Source organism: Hemibagrus wyckioides, linkage group LG03 (genome assembly GCF_019097595.1).
Source record: "Hemibagrus wyckioides isolate EC202008001 linkage group LG03, SWU_Hwy_1.0, whole genome shotgun sequence".
In the NCBI taxonomy this organism is placed as follows: Eukaryota; Metazoa; Chordata; class Actinopteri; order Siluriformes; family Bagridae; genus Hemibagrus; species Hemibagrus wyckioides.
The window spans coordinates 2872339-2900145 of record NC_080712.1 but is presented as its reverse complement, the minus strand read 5'-3'; the positions used below and the strand labels follow the sequence as shown (position 1 = coordinate 2900145).

Below are 27807 nucleotides of genomic sequence, written 5' to 3'. Positions count from 1 at the left end.
TTGTTTAAATCAAACAAAAGCTTTTTTTCAACACTGAAGACATTGAAGGAGATGGAGCTTAATCACAGATATTGCTTGTCATGGACAAAAGCAGTAGCTCGTCTGTTGGATCGGATCACACGGTCCAGCCTTCACTCCCCACGTGCATCAATGAGCCTTGACCGCCCATGACCCTGTCGCCGGTTCACCACTGTTCCTTCCTTGGACCACTTTTGATAGATACTGACCACTGCAGACTGGGAACACCCCACAAGAGCTCCAGTTTTGGAGATGCTCTGATCCAGTGGTCTAGCCATCACAATTTGGCCCTTTTGGTCAAACTCACTCAAATCCTTACACTTGTCCATTTTTCCTGCTTCTAACATCAACTTTGAGGACAAAATGTTGACTTGCTGCCTAATATATCCCACCCACTAACAGGTGCCATGATGAGGAGATACTCAGTCTTGTCCACGTCACCTCTCACTGCTCATAATGTTATGGCTGACCTCCTGCTTAACTCGGACAGACAGAGGTACTAGTACTAGGACCACATGCAGCTAGAAGTAAGCTTTCTGATTACAGAGGAACTGTGGATGGTCTTTCTGTTTCATCTTGTCCAGCAGTAAAAGATCTTGGTGTGATTATTGACTCTGGTCTTTCGTTTGAAGGTCAGATAATATCACTAGGGTAGCCTTCTTAAAAGATAAAAAATATGATATCACTTCATGATGCAGAAAAACTAGTTCATGCCTATGGGTGGATTACTGTCTGGATGTTCCAGTAGGAGCAGAAACAAGTTCCAGTTAGTCCAGAACACAGCATCTAGAGTGCTAACTAGAAGCAGAAGATATGAAGACATCACTCCTGTCGTAGCCACACTGCATTGGCTCCCAGTCAAATTTCACATTGATTATAAAACACTATTACTGACCTATAAAGCACTGAATGAGCTCACGCCTCAGTACCTGAGAGATCTTAACTTTCAAGCAAATTTGCAGGCTGTTTGTTGGTACCTTGAACTGTAAACACTACCAAGATGAGGGCAAGTTCCCGAGTCTGGTTCCTCTAAAGTCTATTGTTAAAAGTGTTTAAAAATAAAACTGAATTCAATTCAACTGAACCAACACTGTATGCTGTATGATTAATAAATAATAATTTAACCTCTAAAACATTAGAGGTGAGAAGTTATCGTCGCTCTACCTGCTGTCGAAAACAGAAAATAAGATTAATATCAGACAGCACAGATAATAAGATATTACCAGGGATGTGAATGCGCTGAAAAACTTTATTCAGAGCAATGTGGAACAGATTAGAAAGAAAAAAACTACAAACTGTAATAAGAAGGAAAACCAGTAAAACAAGACAAAAGTGTATCAGGAGGTCGCTATGTTGCTAGGCAACCAGGAAATATGGTTACTCATAAAAACTATAAGCTAGCTATATCTGAGGCAAAAGATTAAGAAGAAAGTAAAATCAAACAATTTGTCGAGTTCTTAAAGCATTCACTAAACTACTACAGGGATTGGACAATGAAACTGAAACACTGGCCAATTTAGTGTTGGAGGTTTCATGGCTAAATTTGACCAGCCTGGTGGCCAATCTTCATTGATTGCACATTCCACCAGTAAGAGCAGAGTGTGAAGGTTTAATTAGCAGAATAATAGCACAGTCAGAGGACAAATTGTTGGTGCACGTCTCGCTGGCGCATCTGTGACTAAGACAGCAAGTCTTTGTGATGTATCAAGAGCCACGGTATCCAGGGTAATGTCAGCATACCACCAAGAAGGACGAACCACATCCAACAGGAGTAACTGTGGACGCAAGAGGAAGCTGTCTGAAAGGGATGTCCGGGTGCTAACCCGGATTGTATCCAAAAAACATAAAACCACAGCTGCCCAACTCACTGCAGAATTAAATGTGCACCTCAACTCTCCTGTTTCCACCAAAACTGTCCGTCGGGAGCTCCACAGGGTCAATGTACATGGCCGGGCTGCTACAGCCAAACCTTTGGTCACTCGTGCCAATGCCAAACGTCGGTTTCAATGATGCCAGCAGCGAAAATCTTGGGCTGTGGACAATGTGAAACGTATTGTTCTCTGATGAGTCCACCTTCACTGTCTTTCCCACATCCGGGAGAGTTACGGTGTGGTGAAACCCCGAAGAAGCGTAACACCCAGACTGTTGCATGCCCAGAGTGAAGCATGGGGGTGGATCAGTGATGGTTTGGGCTGCAATATCATGGCATTCCCTAGGCCCAATACTTGTTCTAGATGGGCGCGTCACTGCCAAGGACTACCGAACCATTCTGGAGGACCATGTGCACCCAATGGTTCAAACATTGTATCCTGAAGGCGGTGCCATGTATCAGGATGATAATGCACCAATACACACAGCAACACTGGTGACAGAGTGGTTTGATGAACATGAAAGTGAAGTTGAACATCTCCCATGGCCCGCACAGTCACCAGATCTAAATATTATTGAGCCACTTTGGGGTGTTTTGGAGGAGCGAGTCAGGAAACGTTTTCCTCCACCAGCATCACGTAGTGACCTGGCCACTATTCTGCAAGAAGAATGGCTCAAAATCCCTCTGGCCACTGTGCAGGACTTGTATCTGTCATTCCCAAGACGTATTGATGCTGTAATGGCCGCAAAAGGAGGCCCTACACCATACTAATGAATTATTGTGGTCTAAAACCAGGCGTTTCAGTTTCATTGTCCAACCCCTGTATATAAATAACACTATTGAACACCCCTGTAACGGATCGTACCATTTTCTTACTGCTGTTACTGCCTCAGTTACGACTCTCATCTCAGAGAAGAGGTGAAACAAAAGTATCTTACTAGCTTCTAGTTTGGATTTAAACTATTATTTGCTCTATTAACGAATTACTAGAATAGTTTAAATAATTGTGTGTTAACATTTGCTGCGTAACTGCTACTTGCTACTAGCTACAAGAGAGTTCTATATGGCATCAAATTAGCGCCATAAGTATCGTACTCGTAAAAAAAACACAATTTAAAAAATAGAACTCGAAATGCTAGGAATTAAAGACAAACTTTTATTTTCCGTGCTTACTTTACTCGGGTGTTGGTTCTTTCTAAGATGCTAGTTTGTTCTTTAGAAAAAATCACAAGTAGAGTTTTATGCAAATTAGGGGGCAGGACAAAAGTCTCCATTGGTCCACTGCTTTTTAACCTACTGCCCTTCTCTAGCCAATCAGTAAAGTGACGTCACTGCCGCGTGACTCTGCCAGTTAGTGTTTGAACTTGTCTTGAACAAGTAATAAGATTTAATTAAAATGCTTAAAGCTTCTTATATTTGTGTCTATTGTAGTATCGAGTCAAACCTCCTGTTATTATGCTTAAGACTATTTTAATGAACTGGACAAGTGTATCATTGTACAATCATTAGCATCATAGTATCGTTATTGTTGCACAAACAGTAGAGTAGTGCACTAGCAGCGCTAAGCTCATGTGTTCAGTTTCATCATGATGAAATATAAACCTTTACAGTAATGTCATTCACTTTGTGTTTACTCTTATCTCTGTATTAACCCAGACTCTTAATCAGAGTCCTGTATCACTGCGTCCACAGGCTCAGGTCAGTCAGATACAGGGTCAGGGGCAGCAGGATCAGAGACGGACACATGCACTGATCAGGACATGGCCAAGTGCATGCTGGTGGTGTAATGAAGCATAGATTCCCCGTGCAATGTCTCCAAGATGACCGTTAATAAAAGCTAGATCTGCAGATTTATATGAGGATATGAAACTCTTTATGACTCTTTCCCCGATATTTTCAGGAGGCAGACTGTCTGTGGAAAAGAAGAATAAACACTTCCAGAAAGCAGGGAAGATAAAAGCTTTAGTCTGAATGTTCAGGGCTGCCATTACACTGGTGTTCTTGCTGATAAAAGATGGACTTGTTTGATTTGTAAAATACAGTTTTTTTGTGTAATGTTTTAAAAGTATGTGACTCTGCACTTCTGTTTCTGCCCATTGCAGGAGTTTTATTGCTGCAGTTTTTATAATTCTCTGTCGTTGTAGCTGTTAGTAGCTGTTACTGCTATAGTTCTGTCCTTTATTGAAAAAAAAGAAAGAAATAAAATAAAGTTTTATTAAAGCAGTGACTGTTACTGTTTTATATTAAGGCCAGAGAGAGAGAGAGAGAGAGAGAGAGAGAGACAGAGAAAGAGAGAGCGCTGTTTATTCATATTATAACAATGGCTTCTTGAAAAAAAAAAAACTCAACTCAAAATAACTCTTTAAATTAGAAATGATTTCTAGACTCTTTATTTCTGTCTGAGTGCTAGAGATAGATCAACATCATTATGGAGCTGCATGCCACCCCAGCACTCTGCTCCTCTAGGAAGAAAGCAATGTCATCCACACCTGTACAAAACATCTGGTACATTTAAGAACCATTTTAGACATATTACACCTGATTCACTGGACAATTAAGGTATCTAACTAACGTACACGTTGATATTGATTACATTTCTACATCACAAGACATACTAGAGGGTCCATTTAATCTTTATCGATAATGTTGAATTCACGGCATATATTAAGAAGTTTTATTCCATTTTTTTATGCATATGCTTTAGTGAAAGGAGAACATTATTTTCTAGGTCTCTTCCCAAGTAATAAAATGACATTTACAAGAAAGTCAGCTTTATTATCAGGCAGCAGCAGCATGCCAAATGTAGTATCATTTTGGGTGAAGGGTGGAAGGGCATGTATTTAGTGACCAACCGGTCATGCATATCATCCCAGAAAGCTGATGAGAAATCACAGAAGATAAATAAGTGTTCTATATTATCCTCACAAAAAACACAATTATTGTGATCTATATTGAATCTTTTCCTCAAGAGCTCATTTGATGGATAGATATTGTTGAGAATTTTATAATGGATATCTTTAGTTCTGGAGGACATTGGAAATGGAAATGTCTTGATTGGAGAAAATCTGATTAATTGTATTCCTGTTCGAGAGAGTCGGAAAAATTGTGTTGGTGAGGTGCAGAGATTTGTTCATAAGATTTTGCTTTTTAAAATCTTTGTCCTTAACATTATGTAAAGGAAGGGTTGTAGTAACTGATTGTGTTGTACATGTATAATGTACCATTAAAAGTAGTGAAGGTGGAATAGCCTTCAGAACAGAATCAAATTGGGATTTTGTGCAGTTTGAGATTAAGTTTCCAAAATAAAAGTGCCTGTGGTGAAATGCTGATGGTTTGACCGGTAATCTGGGTATATGGAAGTCACATTTTAAGAGAAGATCAATACCTCCTAGTAATGTGGTCCTTTTCTTCATATAAAATCCAGGTTTAACTGGTTGATTGATTTAGTGGCTTTTATAGAGATGGGTACAGAAGATGCAGGATAAATGCATCCAGCTAGACTCTCCCTTTTAGATAAGTAAGTTCTTCCAAAAATGGATAGATCCCTTTGTGTCCACATACTGAGTTTAGACTTGCATTCTTCAATTTTCCTCCACACATTTAAGTTTTTTTGTAATGTAAATGCCAAGATTTGCTCAAGACAGGTTCAAACACTGACCGGCAGAGATGCGTGTCAGTGACATCACTTTACTGATTGGCTAGAGAAGGGCAGTAGGGTGAAAAGCAGACTAATGGAGACTTTTACCCATTTACCCAAACTACTTTTAGATAGATAGACAGACAGACAGACAGACAGACAGACAGACAGACAGACAGACAGACAGACAGATAGATAGATAGATAGATAGATAGATAGATACTTTATTGATCCCGGAGGAAATTCCAGCAGCAATAGAGACAGTAACACAAAGACAGGTATCCAGCAGCAATAGAGACAGTAACACAAAGACAGGTTGTAAATTGCACACTGTATATCTTACAAATAATCAGTATACACAGGGTAATGTGACCAGGATACCTAACCAGAATTATTAGTGCAATTTTAGAAGAAGAACTACAAGAAATATAAGAAGCAAATAAATACAGTATATAAATCACAAAGAATCATAAAGAACAAGCGTCAGTGAAGTGCTGCGTCCTGCTTCATGTTACTTAGATCATAGAACTGTTTTGTGAAATTCCGACATTCTCAAAACGATCTGTAAATCTGTCTGTTGAGAAATAAGCAACAGCATGACTAGAGCTAACAGGTGACACACCACTGATGCTAGCTTGTCAGTGTGTGTGTGTTGCTAGCTAAACCAGCAGCAACATGACAGAGCTGGAAGTGCAGACGACTTTCTAAAACCTTGTAGCCATTTCAGATCTGCTGCAGGCTCCGCCCCTTGGATACTCTAGTGGATGATGGGAAATGTTAATAAATAAAAAAACAAAACAGAATTTATGCTAGCAAGTAACAAAGTGGAAAATTAGCACTGATTTCGTAAGTATTGAGATTTTATTAATTTTAGGTAAGAAAGTGTTTGGCTTCAGCGTTTCCTCGAGCTAGTCCAAAAGCACGTGTGCTCCGATGTCAAACCATAAACCATAACAACGACAAACAATAGTTTCTTTAACCTTATCTGATATGAAGTGTGCGCTGCAAGCACCAGCATTTTTGATGATCGTTTCTGTCCAGTCCTCTCGTTTTATTAAGTTTGTCCACAGCTCTCATGTACAGGTACTGTGGTGTCAGATCATTCAGCGCTGTATAGACCCTTTTTTAGTCTTTCTTGATCCGCTACACCTATCTCAATCAAAATGTGCAGGCTGTTTGTTGGTACCTAGAACAGTAAACACTATCCAGATAAGGGACGAGAGTCTGGTTTCTTTAAAGTTCATTGTTGAAAGTGTCTAAAAATAAAACTGAATTCAATTAAACTGAACCGACCGAAACACTGTATGCTGTATGATTAATAAATAATAATTTAAACTCTAAAACATTAGAGATGAGATGTTATCATTTCACTACTTGCTGTCAGAAATGAATATCAGACAGCACAGATATTTAGATATTATTATTGCTAAGGGACGTGAAAATGTTGAAATACATAAAATTCAAGAGGTTTAGCTCTCATTTACTGGTAGACGGAAGATCTTGTCTACTTGATCTACTGAAATGTACAGAGATAATAAGAAGTAAAATAAAGTTTGGAACGAAGGAGCAGAAATCTGTTGGTGTTTCTTTGGACTCTATGTTGCTAGCACAGTTAGCTTGCTTTGCTAAGAAATAAATAATGCTAGCATGAACCTGGGTATGTAGCATGCAAATCACGCTCTGATTCGTGTGTTATTTCTTTCATGTTTAACTAGTTAGCTTTAAAGCCTTGCATACTGTGTTATTATTATTAAAAATTAATATTAAACAGAAGTGTGTTATTGTTTATATTGTTAGCGTTTGTGCCGTTTCTACTTGTGTATCAGAAATAAAACATGCGGTACAGCCTACGCCCACACGCAACCACGGTAACGCTCTCTACACACCAAAACCAGACAAACTACAGGCGACTTTAGCGACTTGCTAGCATGCACGCAGGGCTAATCGTCCTCCAGCTCTTCCGATGTTTGTTCATGTTTATTAGTGTGAACACAACACACAGTTACCTTACGCACTTACTATGCGATTTGAGACACAGCCTGTGATTACAATGACACACACACACAGATACATTAAACTAGCAGCCTTAAAGCTTAAACCTGAGCTAGCATAAATTCTACGCTAATCAAGTCATTTGTGTAAAGATGTTGGTTTTGTATCCCGCAACACTGACCTCAGTGCAGACGAGTGTGTGTGTGCCGGCAGCACTGCAGGATGCAGGATGACATCATCCACACTGAGCTGCTGAGAACGCGTGTGTCTAAGTGTGTGTGTGTGTGTGTGTGAGTGTGTGTGTGTATGTGTGTGTGAGCTAAGTGTCGGGTCTCTAACACACACACTGCGTGTATGACATGACAGCGTGGATAGTGATGTTTTTATGCTTGAGTTTGTGTGACTGCAGGTTGTAGCAGGATCATGCGCACACACACACACACACACACACACACTCGCAGACACACGCTCCACTGCGCAGCCGCATTGGTTTTATTGCTTTTACTTTAGTACGAAGGCGGGGGAGAGAGAGAGAGAGGGAGAGAGAGGGAGAAGGATGGAGAGAGAAGGATGAATGATGGTGAGAGAGAGTGAGAGAAGGACAGAGAGAGAATGCAAGACTGATAGAAAGGGGGAGAGACGATAAATAGATAGAGAAATAAACAGAGCGATACAAAAGGAGAGGGAGAAAGACAGAGGAAAAAAACAAAAATGGGAATAGAGAAAGAAAAGAGAATAAAAAAGAGAAATAGAAAGATAAAAAGGCTCAAAGATGGCTGAAGACAGAGAGAGAGAGAGAGAGAGAGAGAGAGAGAAGCCCCTCCCCTCAGACTGAAGTGAATTACCCAGAATGCCCCACCTCACACAAAGACAGGAGGGGTGTGACCAATCAGAGCTGAGCTCACAGTGCAGCCTTTTTTTAACACTGTCCTTCAGTGCAGCTACACACACACACACACACACTTTCTTTATCCCCTCCTCTCAGTCTCACGAGCTAGTGGGCGGCCTGCTGAATTGGTAGTCATGGCAACGCATCCCAGTTGCTCCCTCTTGTTCCTCAGCAGCGTGCTACTACACACACACACACACACACACACACAGAGACACATCTTTATTTCCCTAAATCACACACACACACATAGACACATCTCTATTTCCCTAAATCACACACACACACACACACACACACACACTCTTTTCTCACTCTTAACAAGAATTAGCAAATGGTGCAATGGCTGCAAGCTCAAAACCTCTCTCTCTCTCTTTCTCTCTCTTACACAAACACACACACACACTGCTTCCTATAGATAAATCTTCACACTCTCATAACATCGCCGCTGCTTCACGTGCTTCATGTTTCCCACCTGCACAGTCGTCATTATCAGCTCTCTGTGTTCATCGTCAGCTGTTTCTCTCATCATTCTCTCAGTTCCTGATGAAAACCTTTAGAATTTAAAATAAAGCCCACGTTACACGGACCGAGCATCACCTGCGTCATCGCGAACACGTTATTTAGCTGTGGAAAAAGTTGTCTCAGAAGTGAGAGAGCTGCTGCTCCGAACCCACCAATAAGAGGAACGGTGAACTTACTGCAGAGTTCCACACACGGAAAGTGAAAGAGAGAGACAAAGAGAGAAAGAGAGAGAGAGATACAGGAGACAGAAAGAGACAGAAAGAGAGAGAGACACAGAGAGAGAGAGAGAGAGAGAGAGAGAGAGAGAAAGAGAGAGATAGAGACACAAAAAGAGAGAGACACAGAGAGAGAGAGAGAGAGAGAGAGATACAGGTGACAGAAAGAGACAGAAAGAGAGAGAGACAGAGAGAGAGACACAAAGAGAAAGAGAAAGAGAGAGAGAGAGACACAAAAAGAGAGAGACACAGAGAGAGAGAGACACAGAGAGAGAGAGAGAGTAATTATTCACATATCTCTGACACTGGAGACTCCTTCCTAATAAACATCTCCTTATAGAAATCTCTGTACCAAACCATATCATCCATTACACCTGTTTTTACTCCGTTCATGTGGAGCGTCTACGAGCGGTTACTATAGAAACCATAACCTGTTACAACAAGCTAATGTTAGCGAATCGTGTAAAGCTAAACCATCCTCGAACATGAAGAAAAACAAATCGTTACTTTGGCTCTAAACAATGTTTATCAAAAAACAGAGTAAATCTATCATTTATTTAAGAACACTTTTCAGAAATTCAGCTGGTGTTCGTGTAACGCCCGCGCCTTAGCGGCTAACAGCGCTCACACACTCGAGATGACATCATCTCAGAGAATGCGTGACTCAGCGAAGGACAAAGGGAAAGAAAGAGAGAATAACCATGCCTCTGAACAGACTGGTTAGCAGAGTAGTGTTAGCGACCATGCTAAACGTTGCACGCTTTATAAAACACACGGAAATGTGTGAGGGAGAACCTGCCAGCGCTCACGTACGCGTCCACGGAGCATAAAAATACACCAGATATTCAGAATATCATCTCCTGCTGAGAAACGGAGATTTGTGTGAACTTTTTTAAAACTACTTTGCTGTTATGATGTCAGTTTCAGCTTGTTAGCAAACTTCAGTAAAGTTGAGTCTTTTGATATTTAGCTTCATCTTTTGAAGTCGTTAATTCTGCCACTCGGGAAATCAGGAGTCGATGGCAGACGATCAGTCAGAAGTTGAGCGATGTTCGCTCTGGTCCATATCTGCTTCTGCAAAACCGCAGCGACATAAAATATGAAAGAGTAACAGAGTACGCTGAAATGATCAGAGAAGCCAGCCGACGACGTGGACGGATCAGACAAACACACTCCTGATCTCTTCCTCTCTTTTCTGTCTGCTTCTCTCTCACTCTTTCATCAGACCTACTGCAGAGTTCATCTGCGGTTCACGCCGTCTGCAGAGCAGCTCACACAGAGCCGGGAGTGTGACGAGTGTTTAAACTTCCTCACGCTGTCCTACTTACATCCAGCCTCAACCTCCAGGAGTCAAACTCCAGTCAAATTTACACGAGAGACTTAACACTCGGGTCACACGGCAGTCACATTTACATACCAGATCTTTACGACACGATCGGATCGGATTCCTAACACACACCGGTCACACGGGGGTCAAACGGAGCATGAGTGAGGAGCCGAGCCTTAGAGTACGAGTCGAACCCGGACCTACGGCTCAGAAATTTACCTGAAAACGACTTAACAAACAATTATTTGGGGAGGGGCCTTGAGATGGGGGGGGATATAGAGAGAGACACAGAGAGAGAGACACACACAGAAAGAGAGAGAGGGAGAGAGAGAGAGATCTGACTGTTACACATCTCTGAATGTGAAATAAACATCTCCTTACAGAAATCTCTGTATCAAACCATATCATCCATTACACCTGTTTTTACCCCGTTCATGTGGAGCGTCTAGGGAACGTCAAGGGAAAGAGAGGGAGAGAGAGAGAGAAAGAGAGGGAGAGAGAGAGGGAGGGAAAGAGAGAAAGAGAGGGGGTGGTAAAGGGAGGGGTGTGGGTGAGAGAGAGTGAGAGAGACAGAGCAAGAAATTTACCTGTAAACGACTTAACAAACAATCAGATTCACACCTGAGATTATCGTCCAGTTCACATTCAATTCAATTTATTTGTGTAGCACTTTTAAGAATGGACAATGTTAATATGATAAAGTTTAAAGTTATTATTCATCTCTAACATTTATCCCTAACGAGAAGCCTGAGGTTTCGGTGGTGAGGAAAATCTCCCTGAGATGATCTGAGGAAGAAACCTTGAGAGGAACCAGGCTCAGAGAGGAACCTCATTTGGGTGACACTGGACAGGAAATGATGTAACTGTAAATAATGTGGTTTCTACAACAGTTTATATTCATGAAGAAATTTGTGCAACCAAGAGCTCCTGAGAAACTAATAGGTTAGTGTAGGTCGTGAGTTCATTTAAATCACAAACTCAGGATTCTTCATTTAATCTCCAAGACACGTGTGATGACTCTCAGAGGATTTCGGTTGAATACTTGTTGTGACGTCACACATCACGTCTCGGAACAGAAATTCTGAGGTAATTCTGAGTACCATGGAGTTTGTTAGATTAGAAAAATCCTGAGGGAAACTGAGGGTCATGATGGACAGATGATACACCCAGCGGTTTCCAGCCGGCGTCACGTCACGTCTCCACAGCTCATGTGTCTTCATTTATTTCACCAGCCTCCTGCTGCATTTGTTTTCAGGCTAAAAGTCCAGTAAACATGAATTCATTTACATCTTCAGGCATTTTAAAGGCTTCACTTAAGCAGATTGCTAATAAACCAGCTCATTAGCATGTGTTTTAGCTTCACAGCTCACTGTACAACATGTCAGGAACGTAGCCTGGTAACGTCGCTCTATTACACATACGATACACGAACAAACGTTTTCTCACACCTACAGAAGTTTGTCAGATTTCTTTGGTCGTCATGGCAATGTTTACAAATGACCACAACACTACAAAAAGAAGGATTGTTACAATCAGAGATCATTAAACCACAGCGGTGCTGAATACCAGATTCTGATTGGTCGGCTTAGATAGTCACCAGACTATATCAATGCACTCAATTTAATATGCTACCGTTTCTGTAGCAACAGCTCATTCATGTCGACCTGATCAGCAGACACTTGGGGTGAACACGTTAAAGACGTTGTTGATATATGCTATGTCTGACTACCTGTCTGTCTGACTGTCTACCTGTCTGTCTGTCTGTCCGCCTGTCTGTCTGACTACCTGTCTGTCTGACTGTCTACCTGTCTGTCTGTCTGTCCACCTGTCTGTCTGACTACCTGTCTGTCTGTCCGCCTCTCTGTCTGACTACCTGTCTGTCTGACTACCTGTCTGTCTGGCTACCTGTCTGTCTGTCTTACTACATACACTATATTGCCAAAAGTATTCGCTCACCTGCCTTGACTCGCATATGAACTTAAGTGACATCCCATTCCTAATCCATAGGGTTCAATATGACGTCGGTCCACCCTTTGCAGCTATAACAGCTTCAACTCTTCTGGGAAGGCTGTCCACAAGGTTTAGGAGTGTGTTTATGGGAATTTTTGACCATTCTTCCAGAAGCACATTTGTGAGGTCACACACTGATGTTGGACGAGAAGGCCTGGCTCTCAGTCTCCGCTCTAATTCATCCCAAAGGTGTTCTATCGGGTTGAGGTCAGGACTCTGTGCAGGCCAGTCAAGTTCATCCACACCAGACTCTGTCATCCATGTCTTTATGGACCTTGCTTTGTGCACTGGTGCACAGTCATGTTGGAAGAGGAAGGGGCCAGCTCCAAACTGTTCCCACAAAGTTGGGAGCATGGAATTGTCCAAAATGTCTTGGTATGCTGAAGCATTCAGAGTTCCTTTCACTGGAACTAAGGGGCCAAGCCCAGCTCCTGAAAAACAACCCCACACCATAATCCCCCCTCCACCAAACTTTACACTTGGCACAATGCAGTCAGACAAGTACCGTTCTCCTGGCAACCGCCAAACCCAGACTCGTCCATCAGATTGCCAGATGGAGAAGCGCGATTTGTCACTCCAGAGAACGCGTCTCCACTGCTCTAGAGTCCAGTGGCGGCGTGCTTTACACCACTGCATCCGACGCTTTGCATTGCACTTGGTGATGTATGGCTTGGATGCAGCTGCTCGGCCATGGAAACCCATTCCATGAAGCTCTCTGCGCACTGTTCTTGAGCTAATCTGAAGGCCACATGAAGTTTGGAGGTCTGTAGCGATTGACTCTGCAGAAAGTTGGTGACCTCTTCGCACTATGCGCCTCAGCATCCGCTGACCCCGCTCCGTCAGTTTACGTGGCCTACCACTTCGTGGCTGAGTTGCTGTCATTCCCAAACACTTCCACGTTCTTATAATACAGCTGACAGTTGACTGTGGAATATTTAGGAGCGAGGAAATTTCACGACTGGATTTGTTGCACAGGTGGAATCCTATCACAGTTCCACGCTGGAATTCACTGAGCTCCTGAGAGCGACCCATTCTTTCACAAATGTTTGTAAAAACAGTCTGCATGCCTAGGTGCTTGATTTTATACACCTGTGGCCATGGAAGTGATTGGAACACCTGATTCTGATTATTTGGATGGGTGAGCGAATACTTTTGGCAATATAGTGTATCTGTCTGACTGACTACCTGTCTGTCTGGCTACATGTCTGTCTGTCTGACTATCTGTCTGCCTGTATGTCTGACTACTGTTTGTCTGTCTCCCTCATAAGAACTGATCACAGATATTCTTGCTAATTCCTGCAGCAGCACCAGTCTCCAGCTGTTAGCATTATGCTAAACCTCATGTTCAAATCACTGCATTACTAATATATTTTTGTCATAATTGGGCTTCATCCATGCACACACACACACACAGTAATGAGGACAGAGAGCCCCCAGATAACACAATTAATAAAACATATCTGCTGCACATTCACTGGTTTTGAAGATGTTTCAATAAAAAACTCCTGCAGCAGAAAGACACACCACCCTGACACACACACACACACACACACACTGAGGCAAGTCTTAAACGTAGAAACGGAAGAGAAAGCCTGAGATGCTGCTATTCTCAGTTGTGTCCCTGCTAGGCAGATGCAGTAGCTATGTGTTCCACATTTCCTCGGGTTCCTCCGGAGCTCTAACACACACTCGGGTCTTGCTACACACCACCATGTTACACACACACACACACATTAAAATGCACAAACAGCTTCAAGAAAACACATGAAAACAAAAAATAAATAAATCTAGAAATATCAGATCTTGTAAAGTTCTTGTCTTTACATACTGTATAAATATCTGTTGTTAAAAACAAAATAAAACTTAACACAAATAATAATTAGATTTACACTGTATTCACTGCATTTATGAGAAAATTCCACATAATTGGCCCACAGAATGTCAGAATTACTGAATGACATTTCTCAGTATGGCAGAATCCACTGAAGTTCTATTAGCGGTTGATGCTAAGTGTATTTTCTGAGTAATTTTAGATCTTGGGAACCTTTTAGTAATGTAGTAATGTACTCACAAATCTGAGGTAGAAGTTGTTATCCTAGACAGATCTGTGTCATTTAAACTAACATTATACCTTTACTTTATCTGCATCAATTACTTTTTGGCTCTATGCTATTGTAGCTAGCTAAATCCTGAGGCTCAGTTATTTGCTAGCTTAGCTCTGTGTTCTTGTTTACCAGTTGCCTAGCAACAGTTGTCTCTCTTTATATTACAGAATTATTCAGGTCATTTGAGTAAAAGGGTAAGATAGAAGCGTTCAATTTGAGAGTTAGCTTGCTAATCAGTGAGAAAAACAAAAAAGCCGATCCTGAGCAATGCTACAGATGGCTTTGCTATATGTGAAAGACTTGACAAGATAAGTCTCATATTAGCAGACACAAACTTTTTTCTTTTTTAACAAATTTACAAACAGGAAGTGATGAGTAGAAGAAATCTGGTCTGTTATTAGCCTTTTTAGAGCTCAAAGCTCAGGGGTTCTGAAGGACAGTAAGATGGTCACGTAAATATTGTTGAAATAATGATTTGACATTTTTGATAAAGTTTGTCAACATTTCTTCTGTGATTTGTCTGGGACAAGTGAAGTCGACAGTAGTGTCAGTTTAATAACTCACCCTGAAGAACACAGAAAGTCACACCAAATGACTGACCCATAGTAAATTATGCTAATGCTAATGTTTTAAATATTGGTGTGAAATAAAAGTACCATCAGGTTTGCACATTAACTAAAATATAATAACAAAACTAGTGAAATGATGCTCCAAATGTAAAAGCTTTAATATTAATCTACATGTAAATTGATTACATATTCATTATTGATGGTTCATTATTTATGGTAGCGTAATTATGTTTTATTTTTGTGTTTAATGTTGCACTTGAGTAGAAATGTAAGAGTTCAGTAATCTTTACATTTCATTATTATCCACTTCAGTATTCCATACACCATGGTATTATCTGCACTTCACCATTCCATACACTTCGGTATTCCATACACTATAGTATTATCTACTCTTCACCATTCCGTACACTTCAGTATTCCATACACCAAGGTATTATCTGCACTTCACCATTCCATACACTTCGGTATTCCATACACTATAGTATTATCTACTCTTCACCATTCCGTACACTTCAGTATTCCATACACCATGGTATTATCTACACTTCACCATTCCATACACTTCGGTATTCCATACACTATAGTATTATCTACTCTTCACCATTCCGTACACTTCAGTATTCCATACACCATGGTATTATCTGCACTTCACCATTCCATACACTTCGGTATTCCATACACTATAGTATTATCTACTCTTCACCATTCCGTACACTTCAGTATTCCATACACCATGGTATTATCTACACTTCACCATTCCATACACTTCGGTATTCCATACACTATAGTATTATCTACTCTTCACCATTCCGTACACTTCAGTATTCCATACACCATGGTATTATCTGCACTTCACCATTCCATACACTTCGGTATTCCATACACTATAGTGTCATGTACACTCCATTATTCCGTATACTTCAAAATTCCTTACAATACTTTATTTCCTACATCCTAGTATTACGTATTTACGTAGAGAGAATGCTCTACAGTGTTTCCTATATTTGAGAGTGAGTAAACAATTTTGTGGAAGTCATTTTCTCTTGATAATGCTAACCCAGTCATGTCTTTTTACAAATCCACCCCTCTGTACCCTCCACCCCCGCCAAATGGTTTGGTCCCCAATGGTTTAAGACATGGTTACGAACACGACCAACACTACAGTATTACATCTTCAGTAGTCCTTATGCTTCAGTTTTCAGTACTCTATACACTTCACCATTCTATAAAATACAGTATTATGTACACTACATCATTCCATACACGTCTGTATTCCCTACACTTCCATAGTCCATACATTACAATATTAGAGCTGCTTCAGTATTATAAACTACTCAGATTCAGTCTTCAAACAGAATGACTTAAACTTCAGTAATCCCCATACTTTAGTATTCTGTAAACATTCAGAACTCACTGCATTTCAGTTTTCCATACATTATACTATTATGTACACTAAGTATACCGAATACTATAGTATTCCATACACTATATTATTATAAGCACTATTATAGTATTCCGTATACTACAGTATTCTGTATACTATAGTAGTTCCCTACACTACAGTATTCCCTACCCTATACTATTGCTGCACTACAGTATTCCCTAGACTACAATATTCTGTATACTACAGTATTCCCCACTGTCAGGAGTTATTGGGACAGTTCCTTGCCAGACCCCTAGGGAGTCCAGGCAAGTGGTTATTTATTGTTGTGTGGGTTCTAATGTGGGTTCCCGCTTTCTCACCTGTCCCTTGTTTTCCCTTGATGTGCTGCTCTATATATGTTTGTCCTGCTGTCTTGTTTATTGTCACTCTTTAAGCTTATGTATCAAGGTAACGGTGTATGTTAGTGTTGTTAATGGTGTATCCTGTGTAATATAGTATTCTCTACACTTCAGTATTCTGTATACTACGCTATTCCCTACACTTCAGCATTCCCTTCAGTACACTTTTCCCTACACTTCAGCATTCCCTTCAGTACACTTTTCCCTACACTTCAGCATTCCCTTCAGTACACTTTTCCCTACACTTCAGTACTCCATACACTATACCATTCCTTACCCTTGAGTATTCCCTGCCCTGCAGGTTGGACACTGCACTCCATATTAGTGGATCTTCAGTATTCCACACACATTCAGAATTTCACACAGTTAGATTAGAGCTCTATACTCTATAGTTCACAGGACACTATTTGAGACTCGTGGACACAAACGCAAACTAAAATTTCCATCAACATTAGTAAGTTTAGGATTGAAGTGTTTTGGTCATTTTTTAGTGATGGCAAACAAAAAAACTCCTAGCAAGCTATGACGAACCAAAAACTCCAGCTTCACTGAAGGAAAAAGGACATAAAATGATCTGTTCATGTCCTCCATCTTTTCCCCTGCGGTCAGTCAGATGAATTGGACTCGTGTTTGTTCTGAACGCTGAAAAAGAGGAACGTGTAGATTTCACATGTCTCCGCTGGAGCAACGGGCATAAATGCGACAGCTAAAGCATAGCTAACCGGAGGTGGAGATTGCAGTTCCACACACAGTACTTCTCTCCATTCCTCCCTCCCTTCCTCACTATCCCTCGTTCTGTCTCTCCCTCCCTCTCTCCCTCATTCCCTCTTTTACGCGTGTTACTACAGAAGCTCGGCTATTAATGCACCACCGTGGCCTCCTTTTTCTCCCACGCCTAAATCACAGCCTCTACTGCAGCTGGGACAGTGTGCGCGTGTGTGTGTGTATGTGTTAGTGTTAAATAGACACACACAAAGCAACTATGGTTATTTTTATGTCCGAAAATTCACACACAACTATCACACATAAAACATTTGGCAAATTGAATGATGTGATAAAAGTGATATTTTTCATTCATAAAAAGTAATAGTCTAATAATATTAATAACAATATTAATGATGATGAATATAATAATGATAATAATAATACTGTATGTCATATAATTTATCAAATCGTGTTATATATATGATTCCCAGTACACCCACACACACACACTGTTTCTTTTAATATCAGAAGGCAAACTGAGTCAGCAATCAAACGATGATGGAAAAAATAAATAATATTGGCATGATGCAAGGAGACGCACAAGGCTGCTTTACAGGTGAGGAGTGTGTACACAGCTGGCATTCATGCTACACAAAGAAGACCCTGAACACACACACACACAAACACACACACAAAGGCAGATTTGGACATCTTAACTACTCATTTGGAGGTGTGGCTTGTCTAGCTATTATTTTACAACCAATAAGAAAGGAAATAGCTATAAATATATATATATACGTATATATATATCTTATAACACTAACTTTTTACAGCTAAATTTCATCAGTTTTGGTGTGGGTTTTTTTTCCTCACATGCTGTGTTTCATTACTAGCTTTAATCCAATTAGCAAAACAAGATAACTGGACTAGCTATGTATGCTCACCAGATTTCTTCAGAATGTCTTTCTACGCAGTTTAATGAGAGGTTGTATACGACAGGATAAGATTTTCCTTCCATGTTTGTGCAAAACTAACTAAACATTAATCCATGCTAGGACTGGTCCGGAATCATTTACTGTGTCATTCCTACCTTTAGGAGAACAATGCTAAAAATCTGAGTTATTAAATCATTTGCTAATGTGAACGTAGCCTGAAAACCAGCGTCCACAGGAACAACCACCACCTTAAGTAATAAGATTAATCTGTGAGATAACAGTAAAGAAAACAACTAGAATTACAGCAAACAGGCTAAGCACCAGCTAGTATTGCAGTTAACAGGCTAACATACAATTTAGCATTACATTAAATAAGCTATTCCACAAACTAGCATTAAAGTAAACAGGCTAACTCATTTGAGCTAGCATTAGAATACATGTTCCCCTTTAACCAAAATTAAAGTAAACAGGCTAACTGACATATTAGCATCACACAGTAAAATGAAAAAATAGCATTAACATAAATTAAGTAGCATAATAACTTGCTGAATAACTCACAAACTACTAAAATATAGTATCCTATAACAAAAGTAAACCACAAGCTAGCATTATGGTATTTAGGGTAAGCCACAAACTAGCATTACATTAAACATATTAACCCATGAACAAGCTTTGTATTAAACAAGATAAGGGACAAACTTGCATTACATTAAACTAGCTTTATTTTAAACAGTCTTAGCGTTATAATACAAAGGAAAAGAGACAGAACATTTCAGACAAAAAACATACATTTTACAATAGCAATGCTGCATGAACAGGACAGAAACATGCTAATAAATTAGCCAGGGATGCAGGAAGAATACCTATTAGCATTATTTTAAATGTTATAAGCTATGCACTAGCACTGAAGAAAACAAGCTAAGAAACCTAAGCTAATTTTATGAAAGGCAAAAAGATCAGACAACAAAAATCAGCTAATTAATGAGTTATGTTTCTGTGTATACCTGTGTTCGTGTTTTGATCATCATTTTCTGTCAGAAAGTGAACAAAATACAAAAACACAAAAAACAGTACCTCATGAAATGCCAATAAACAAGCTAACAGATGAATAGCACTGCAGGAAAGACTTTCACTTTACACTTCAAGTCTACAAAGAGAAAGTATTGTGTAGTATTTTGTGTCATGAAATATACTACATTAGAACATTACCTCATGAACTACCTTTTAGTAAATAACTAAAATGAACTAGCCTTGTGGCGAGTAGCAAACAAACAAACTTTAAACAGATTAACCACAAAATATCTTTATGTTTAAAGCTAGTTTTATAGCATTATAGCTAGCTCTGTTATTTGTCAGTTAAACTTTTGTTACTGTAATATTCATGAGGTAATATTTGTGTATACTGTGTAATATTTAGTGCCTGAAAGTTTGCTGTAGCACAAAACATCGGTCTAAAATTCATTCTATATTTCACAGTGTTTTTTTCTCATGCTAATGTGCTACAAAATTGACACAGAACCTTTCAGTCACTACCACTGTATAGTAAAACAAACTAGCATTGTAGAGACTGGCTAACACACAAACTAGCATGGTTCAATGTTAGCTCAAACCTTACCCTATTTACAGTAATGTTAGTTTATGATTAGCCTGCTTACTATTCAGTTTCTGAGGTAATATTTAACACAGCATGAATAAAATGCACTTCTAACCCATTTTTTTTTATTCGTTAGTCTGCTATCGTGCTAATTTTGTGATCTAACGTGCTGCAAAGGAAACGTGACGCAGAAGATTTTCGGTCACGAAATACAGAACATAAAACAACCAAAACATCACCTCATGATCAATCAAATAACAAATTATTCCACACAATACTTCAAAATCATACGTTTTATAATCAACGCTAACACGTAATGCTTCGAACAAAACACGGCAAAGGCCCAAACAACAAAAACGGATCCTGTTTTTTATTTGGCAAAAAATAAATAAATAAAAACTTGGTTGCCAGTTCAGTAAATATTACACTCGCCAGTGAAACCAAAGAAGTAAGATGTTACAGTGTTTGAATTTTATACACAGTGCTAAGCACGGAGCCTACGGCTTCTACAACAATCTTCTCGTTGGAATTAACCTCATGGATATGATTCTAAAATAAACGAAATAAATGAAAAGATGGCACTCCACTGCGCTACGACAGTGACTTGTGTGTAGCATGCTAGCAGCAAGTGCGCAGAGGGTTAGCCTGTAAGCTAACGACGTCAGCTAGGCTAACTCTCTCCACCCACCCTCTCTGTGGCAGCACACGAGGATACACACACTACTACACTTACACACCGTCACATGCTAACACACACACACACACACGCATTATGCTAACAAAAACGGAGATTGATTTTGAAGTGTGTAGTGAGAAAAAACAGAAACAGAGCAGACTCTCCTTTTCTTCTCTGTCACTCTCTTTATTCGTCCTTCTCTTTATCGGGCCAAAGTGACGTTTGACTCGGAGTTTCGTCACCGCACCACGGCCGATGCTAATCAACCCAACTGTCCTGCGCTAACACACACCAGGACGACGCAGCCATCACCAAAATGGAGGGAAAAAAACGGACGCTAGATCCCTCACATCTCCATATTTCATCCCCTTCTCTTTCTCGCTCTCTCTTTCTCACACACACACACACACACACTAAATATCTTTCTTTCTCTTTCTCTGCTCTCGTTTTCATCCTTGTCATGAAAAGAAGCTGAGGCGAGAACACGGAGGCCGGCAGCCCGAATTTTTATCCACAGCCTCGGTGATGTAATTCCCAAGCCAAAGACCAAAATGGTGGATGTGGGCTTATATGCTTCCTGTTTTTTCCCCTCTCATTATTTTATCTCTACACCTCGATGTCGCTCAGGACAGACACCAACATCACCTCACACACCCCTTTTGTACAAACACACTCTAGTAGAGAAAAACCAAAACCAGGCCCAGATACTGGAGCTAGATGCTACAATGCCAGGATGCTAGCAGGCTAATAATGTGTGTGTGTGTGTGTGTGTATGTTTGTGTGTGTGTGAGTATGTGTGTGTGTGAGGAAAAAAAGCCAGAACAATATATTAATGTTTTTTTTAAAAAAACACACTGTCGTTTTAGATGAGCATATATATACGCTCCGGTTTTTACTTATTCATTTAGTCTTTTTTATGGATGCTAGGCTAATATAAGTTGCACCCACCTTGAGCGATGTAGGGCGCAAGAGGGGGGAGAGAAGGGGGGAAGTGCTTGTGGAGCCGGTAGTCCTTGTCGCGATCGGAGCCCAAATCGGGTCCGTCCGGACCGGGCCATGCCCGCCGCAGGTTGCGTGTTTTCTTCATCGTTGCGTTGGAGGGGACGGGATGGGAAAGGGGCAAAAAGGGGGTGAGGGAGAAAGGGGGTAGAGGGGTAAGGGGGTAGGGAGGAAGGGGGGGTGCAGATGTGACGCTTTAGTCCTCCCACATTGGAATGGGGCACCCCGGTCCTGGCATCAGGCTAGATGCATGGTTTCTTCACACACACTCGCACACACACACTCGCACACACACACTAGGATCGACGCACAGGCTCGGCTTGAGCCAATCCGGACGACCCGAAGCCAAACATCGGGATACACGCTCCGCAGAACACACATTAAGAATGATGGACAGAAGGATGGATACTGGATTTAAGCAAGGTGCCTCGGAATGAGAGGATGGAGTAAGAGGGAGGGAGGGAGGGAGGGAAGGATACTGCGGAGAGAGAGAGAGAGAGAGAGAGAGAGAGAGAGCAGTGCGAGGCCTGCGTGTCCAACAATAGCTCCGTTCAACGCCGCACCGAGACAAAAGGCCTCCGCTGGGAAAGAGAGAACACGAAAAAAATGAGTGCAATCCTCGGGAAGGAGGCGACCTCGAAAAACACTGAGCGAGTGCAAACGTGAAGCAAGAAACAGAAGGCAGGGGCACTCGTCCTCCGTCCTCCTCCAGCCTCGAAAAACAAGACCACCAGCACCACCAGCACCAGCAAGCCGAAGGATGAGAGACGGAGGAGAAAAAAGATGGAGGCTGAAATAAAAAGAGAGACGCTGCTCCTCTTTTGTTCAGTAAATCCACACTGAAGGAGGACGCGTACTCATTCACACGCCTGCATCCCTTCTTCCTCTGCTGCTACTGCCAGCACCTTCTGCTGATAGGGTGTGTGTGTGTGTGTGTAATGTGTGTGTGTGTGTGTGTGTGTGTTTGTGTGTGTGTGTGAGAGAGAGAGAGAGAGAGAGAGAGAGAGAGTGAGGATGGGGAACTAGGGAGGGGGAGAGCGGGAGACCGAGCGATCTAGTGTGAGTGTTCACGTCTGACAGAGAGAGAGAGAGAGAGGGAGGAAGGAGGAGATTGAGAGATGAAGGGATGGACAGCTTATGTGGCAAATGAGAAAAGAAATAATAACAGATTTAAAAAGGGAAAAAATGTGAAAATATCGCTCAGGCCAAACAAGTTATTCAGGAACGACTGAAAGAAAATTGCTGATGGTATCTGAAACGAGGGATTTTATTAACCCCATACTCCCTCTTTCTGTTTCCCTTTTTAGCGCTCTCTCTCTGGTTAAAGCAGCAGTATGTCATTTTCAGAGCCCTCTTCTGTCTGTGAGGTGAACTGAAAGTGCAATTACAAACACTGAAACCCTTGAACCTCCCAAAACTGACTCCGCCCCCTGTGAAAAACAAATCACCTCAAAAACTACAAAAACAAACATTTTTCAAAACAATGCAGTTTTCTTTCACGTACACCTCATTTCAGACTCACGACCAGACGTTGCATGTGAATATGAATGTATTGGCTAAGAAAACATGACATTTTCTGTCAGTTTCACATTTGTGTTATAAATCATCAGCTAAGTAGCAAAGAGCAAGAAGAATATTTTTAAATATATACATTTTTTTTTAAGAATAGTTGTTATATATCCAATAAAACAGCGTGAGTTTAAATCATGACGATATCATGAGCCAAGGAAGTGAAAGAAACTGTGCTCTCTGGGTGGGAGGGGCATCTGTCAATCATAGTGACACTAGCCAATCACAGGTGAGCTCATGTATGTGGAAGAGAGCAGATAGCTTTTACTCCAGAGTGAATTCAGGAGTGTATAAGAAACTCCAGATCACAGGCTTTTATATTCAGGCCAATGAGCAGGACTAGAATCAGAGCTGAGGTCAGGATTTGAATAAGGACTAGAGTCAGGGCTGGAGTCAGGGCTTGATTCAGGGGCGGAGTCAGGGCTAGAGCCAGGGCTAGAGTCAGGTCTGGAGTCAGGGCAGGAATCAGAGCAGGAGTCAGGGATGGAGTCAGGATTCAAGTCAGGGATGGAGTCAGGAGTTGGAGTCAGGGCAGGAGTCAGGGCTAGAGTCAGGGCTGGAATCAGGGCAGCAGTCAGGGCTAGAGTCAGGGCTGGAATCAGGGCAGGAGTCAGGGCTGGAGTCAGATGTCAGTTACCGAGAAGATTTGTCATTCAGGTGAAACAACATCCCCTGTGTGACGATATCTTTTTGTAAAGAATGGAACACTGGTCAGAATTTTTAGTACACAGTGTTTCAGTTGTACCACACCGAAATGCAATCACTGTCCACTCTACCGTCCACAAGCAACGACAAAATTCATCATTTCTTACTGCTTTCTTCTGCATGCACTGCCAAACCTTTCATCACTTCTGAATTATTACTGAAACATGAGAAAAGAGTTGATGTGGCTAAAACACTGACGTTATTGTGGAATCATGGCCATAATCACAAACATCTCATTTTTTAGATCATTAAAAGTTTAATGTTTCACCATTCCTCTAGAAGCGCATTTGTGAGGTCAGGCACTGATGTTGGACGAGAAGGTCTGGCTCACAGTCTCCACTCTAATTCATCCCAAAGGTGTTCTATGGGGTTGAGGTCAGGACCTCTGCCAGTCAAGTTCCTCCACACCAAACTCATCCATGTCTTTATGGACCTTGCTTTGGTCACTGGTGTGCAGTCATGTTGGAACAGGAAGGGGTCATCCCCAAACTGTTCCCACAAAGAGCATGAAATTGTCCAAAATGTCTTGGTATGAAGCTGAAGCATTAAGAGTTCCTTTCACTGGAACTAAGGGGCCGAGTCCAACCCCTGAAAAACAACACCTGAACTCAATGATCTGGAGGGGTGTCCCAAAACTTTGGCAATATAGTGTATTTACCCACAACTCTGCAGTCACTCCAGGATTTTGTGGAGTGCTGGATGTTGTTTAAGTTTTTTGTGCTTTGTTATCTGTTTGCAGAAAAAGACTTGTTGGAATCACAAGCACAAGATTCTACGGTGAGTCACGTCTGTAATGACTCTCTATTAGAGCTGGACTAATTTCAAGGAATTAGCTTGATTTTACGTTGTGTAATCACTAAATCCTGGAGGAACTTACTTTACTGAGAGATTGATAAATCAGGCCAGATTTGACAGTCATAAATTAGCCTAATTTGCATTAGCCCCGCCCATAATTCTACACAGATGTTTAATGTTTAGCTTCGCAGCTCAGTCTCCATGTCGCATCTCCAACTCACACATCAGACTCAACACTCAGTATGTTTGTATTGCGCGCCCATGAACTGCTAATAACCGGCTAACAATGCTGATGTCATGCTGTGTGAGAGATACAAAAGAGGGGCGGAGTTAAAACCTAGTGAACAACACAGTTACTCCGCCTCCTGACCCTGTTGCACCGCCCCCTTTACTATACACACCGAGAGCTAATCTAACAGTCTAATCTGCCACAGTGTGTGTGTGTGTGTGTGTGTTCCATCTGTTGGATTTTATATTATTCAATTATATAAAATGGTTGTTATTTATTTGGTTTATATTTTTTTTACACTATACCACGTTACAAAATACCTCCTCATATTATAATATTTATTATTATTTATTTACATAGCATCTATTTATTTGACATTTGTTTATATTTCTTATTTATTTGTGTTCGTTTATAGTATTTTATTCAAGTTGCAACTAAATAATAATGACTAGTTGAAATATGTTATACAAGTAATTAAAATAATGAAAAATAATAGAGCAGTTAATTTTTTATTCATTATATAATTTGTATTTGTTACATTGATTGGTTTATTTATTTGTTTTTTATTATGCATTTTTTAATAAGCACATAACTTTTTGGAACTGTGGAAAACATTATTATTATTATTATTATTATTATTATTATTATTATTTTGTAAAACAATTCTAAAATTTTTCCTTCATTGTATTTTATATTAATATTTAAATTAGATAATTCCTATTTAATTAAATAGGAATTATCTAAATCTAAATATCTAAATATTAATACTCTAATTATAATATTTATTACTGCATGTTTTTATTATTTGTTGATATTTTACTATTTGTAAATAAATAATGTATTTATTTTTTATTGTGCTTTTTGTGGTATTAAATGAAGTGATGGTGGATATGTAAATGCTTATAGTTTTATAATCCTTTTTATTATATTTATTGTTAAATTGCTTTCAGTAATCAGCGTTTATTATTATTATTATTATTTATTTGATTATTTAGATGTTTATTTACTCTACTTTACTAGGAGATTATTTGCATCCTAGTTATTGGGGTTTTAATATTCTGCTGTTTTGAATATTTACATTTATAATATTAGACCTTGTGACTACTTCCTGTTCCTGCAGCATCAAACCAAGGCAAGAGGCTGTTTACACACACACAAACACACACACACACACACACACGTAGAACTACCTCCAGGTTTCTAAGCATGTAATAGATATTTGTGGTTGTTGTTTAAATGTTCTTGTGTGTTTTCTCAGGCACCTGAAAGGGTTCATGAATCTGTTGTGTTCCAGACTTGAGGGAACCAAATAACTTTTTTTTTTTTTTTTTTGCTGCTTGTTTTAAATCTCCACTAAATAAAATAAGCAGAAAGCAGACAAGCCACCGGTGTGTAACGCTGATGGAAACGATGTAGTCTGTGTGTGTCTTCTTTAATGACGTCATCTTGTCATTGTCAGTGTGAATATTTTCACTAGAACCTCAGCTAGTGGAACAGATCACAGTTATTCAGATCAGAGCGCGTGAGAGTGAACAGCATACTGATCCCTGATCAGAGACGCTGAGACTCTGGATGCAGTGAGGTTAATTCTCAACGCTGCAGCACCACCTAACGGCAGAGAGCTATTACTGCAGCTCGGAGTTCAGTACAGCTCACACACACACACGTCCCTTCCTTCTTCTTTATCCTCATTATACACAGTAAAGTGAATCAGTTACAGCACGGGTGGTAAGTACACTACGCTGTGTTTCCTATATTAGTGCACTACAGTAAGGGGGCTATATTATTAATCCAAATTTGGAGTGCACTATAATAAGGGGACTAAACAATGTGCTCTGGTTTCATAGTGCTTATTTTGAGTTTTAATCTCTCTAGTCTGCTGAGAGACAGAGACAGAGAGAGAGAGAGAGAGAGAGAGAGAGACAGGCAAACAGACAGGCAGAAGGAAAAAGACAGAAAAAGATAAAAGTAAAAAGACAAAGGAAGACAAACAGACAGGAAGACAGACACAGAGGACAGTTAGAGAGAGAGAGAGAGAGAGAGAGAAAGAGAGAGAAAGAGACAAATAGAGGAAGATTGCAAAAAACAGAGTTAAAGAGAGAGAGTCAGGTAGGAAGAGAGATGGACAGACCGACTGCAGGACTCAGAGAGAGACAGACAGCATGAGAGAGAGACAGACAGCATGAGACAGAGACAGTGAGGGAGGAGGAGACTGTGCAGCTAAGCTCACTCTGTTCATTCATACAAAAGGAAAGAGGAGTAAAAAACACACACACACGACAGCCATCTTCTCTCCAAGCCGCAACAGCAGCCGTAACCATGGCAACGTGATGGCAACCGATGATGAGCTCACCAGCTTTGCAGCTAAAGAGCCAGGAAGGAGTGTGTGTGTGTGTGTGTGTCTGTCCTGACGGAGAAAAGCAGCCGAGATTCTGAGAAAGAAACATGACACAAATGTACCCGAGTCCCTAAAACACTTAGGAAAGATCTTACAATTGATTTTAAATCAAAAACTGAACTAAAGAAATACATTTTTGTCTATTTTCACTTTAAATGCAGCTGATCAGCGAGTCTGGTGTCTGCTTTAGTTTAGCTACAGTGACTAACAAATACAGAAAGTACAAATCTTTCATCAGTAAATAAGAGCAGAGCTCGTGCTGC

General features: G+C 40.5%; 1 protein-coding gene across 4 annotated transcripts in view; it reads right to left on the bottom strand.

Annotated features, from left to right (window-relative positions):
- stox2a (storkhead box 2a) overlaps positions 1 to 27807 on the bottom strand; it is a 60296-nt gene that overhangs the window by 15715 nt on the left and 16774 nt on the right. Inside the window, exon 1 of one of the 4 annotated variants that reach the window (XM_058385704.1) lies at positions 21798 to 25437. The exons of 1 other annotated variant lie outside the window; for it this stretch is intronic. In XM_058385704.1, the coding sequence (XP_058241687.1) occupies positions 21798 to 21936 (139 nt within the window). In that variant the 5' untranslated portion in view covers positions 21937 to 25437. Of the gene's footprint in view, positions 1 to 7698; positions 7720 to 19583; positions 21684 to 21797; positions 25438 to 27807 lie in introns of those variants that run through there. 2 more of the 4 variants (XM_058385706.1, XM_058385705.1) reach the window with 2 other exon arrangements.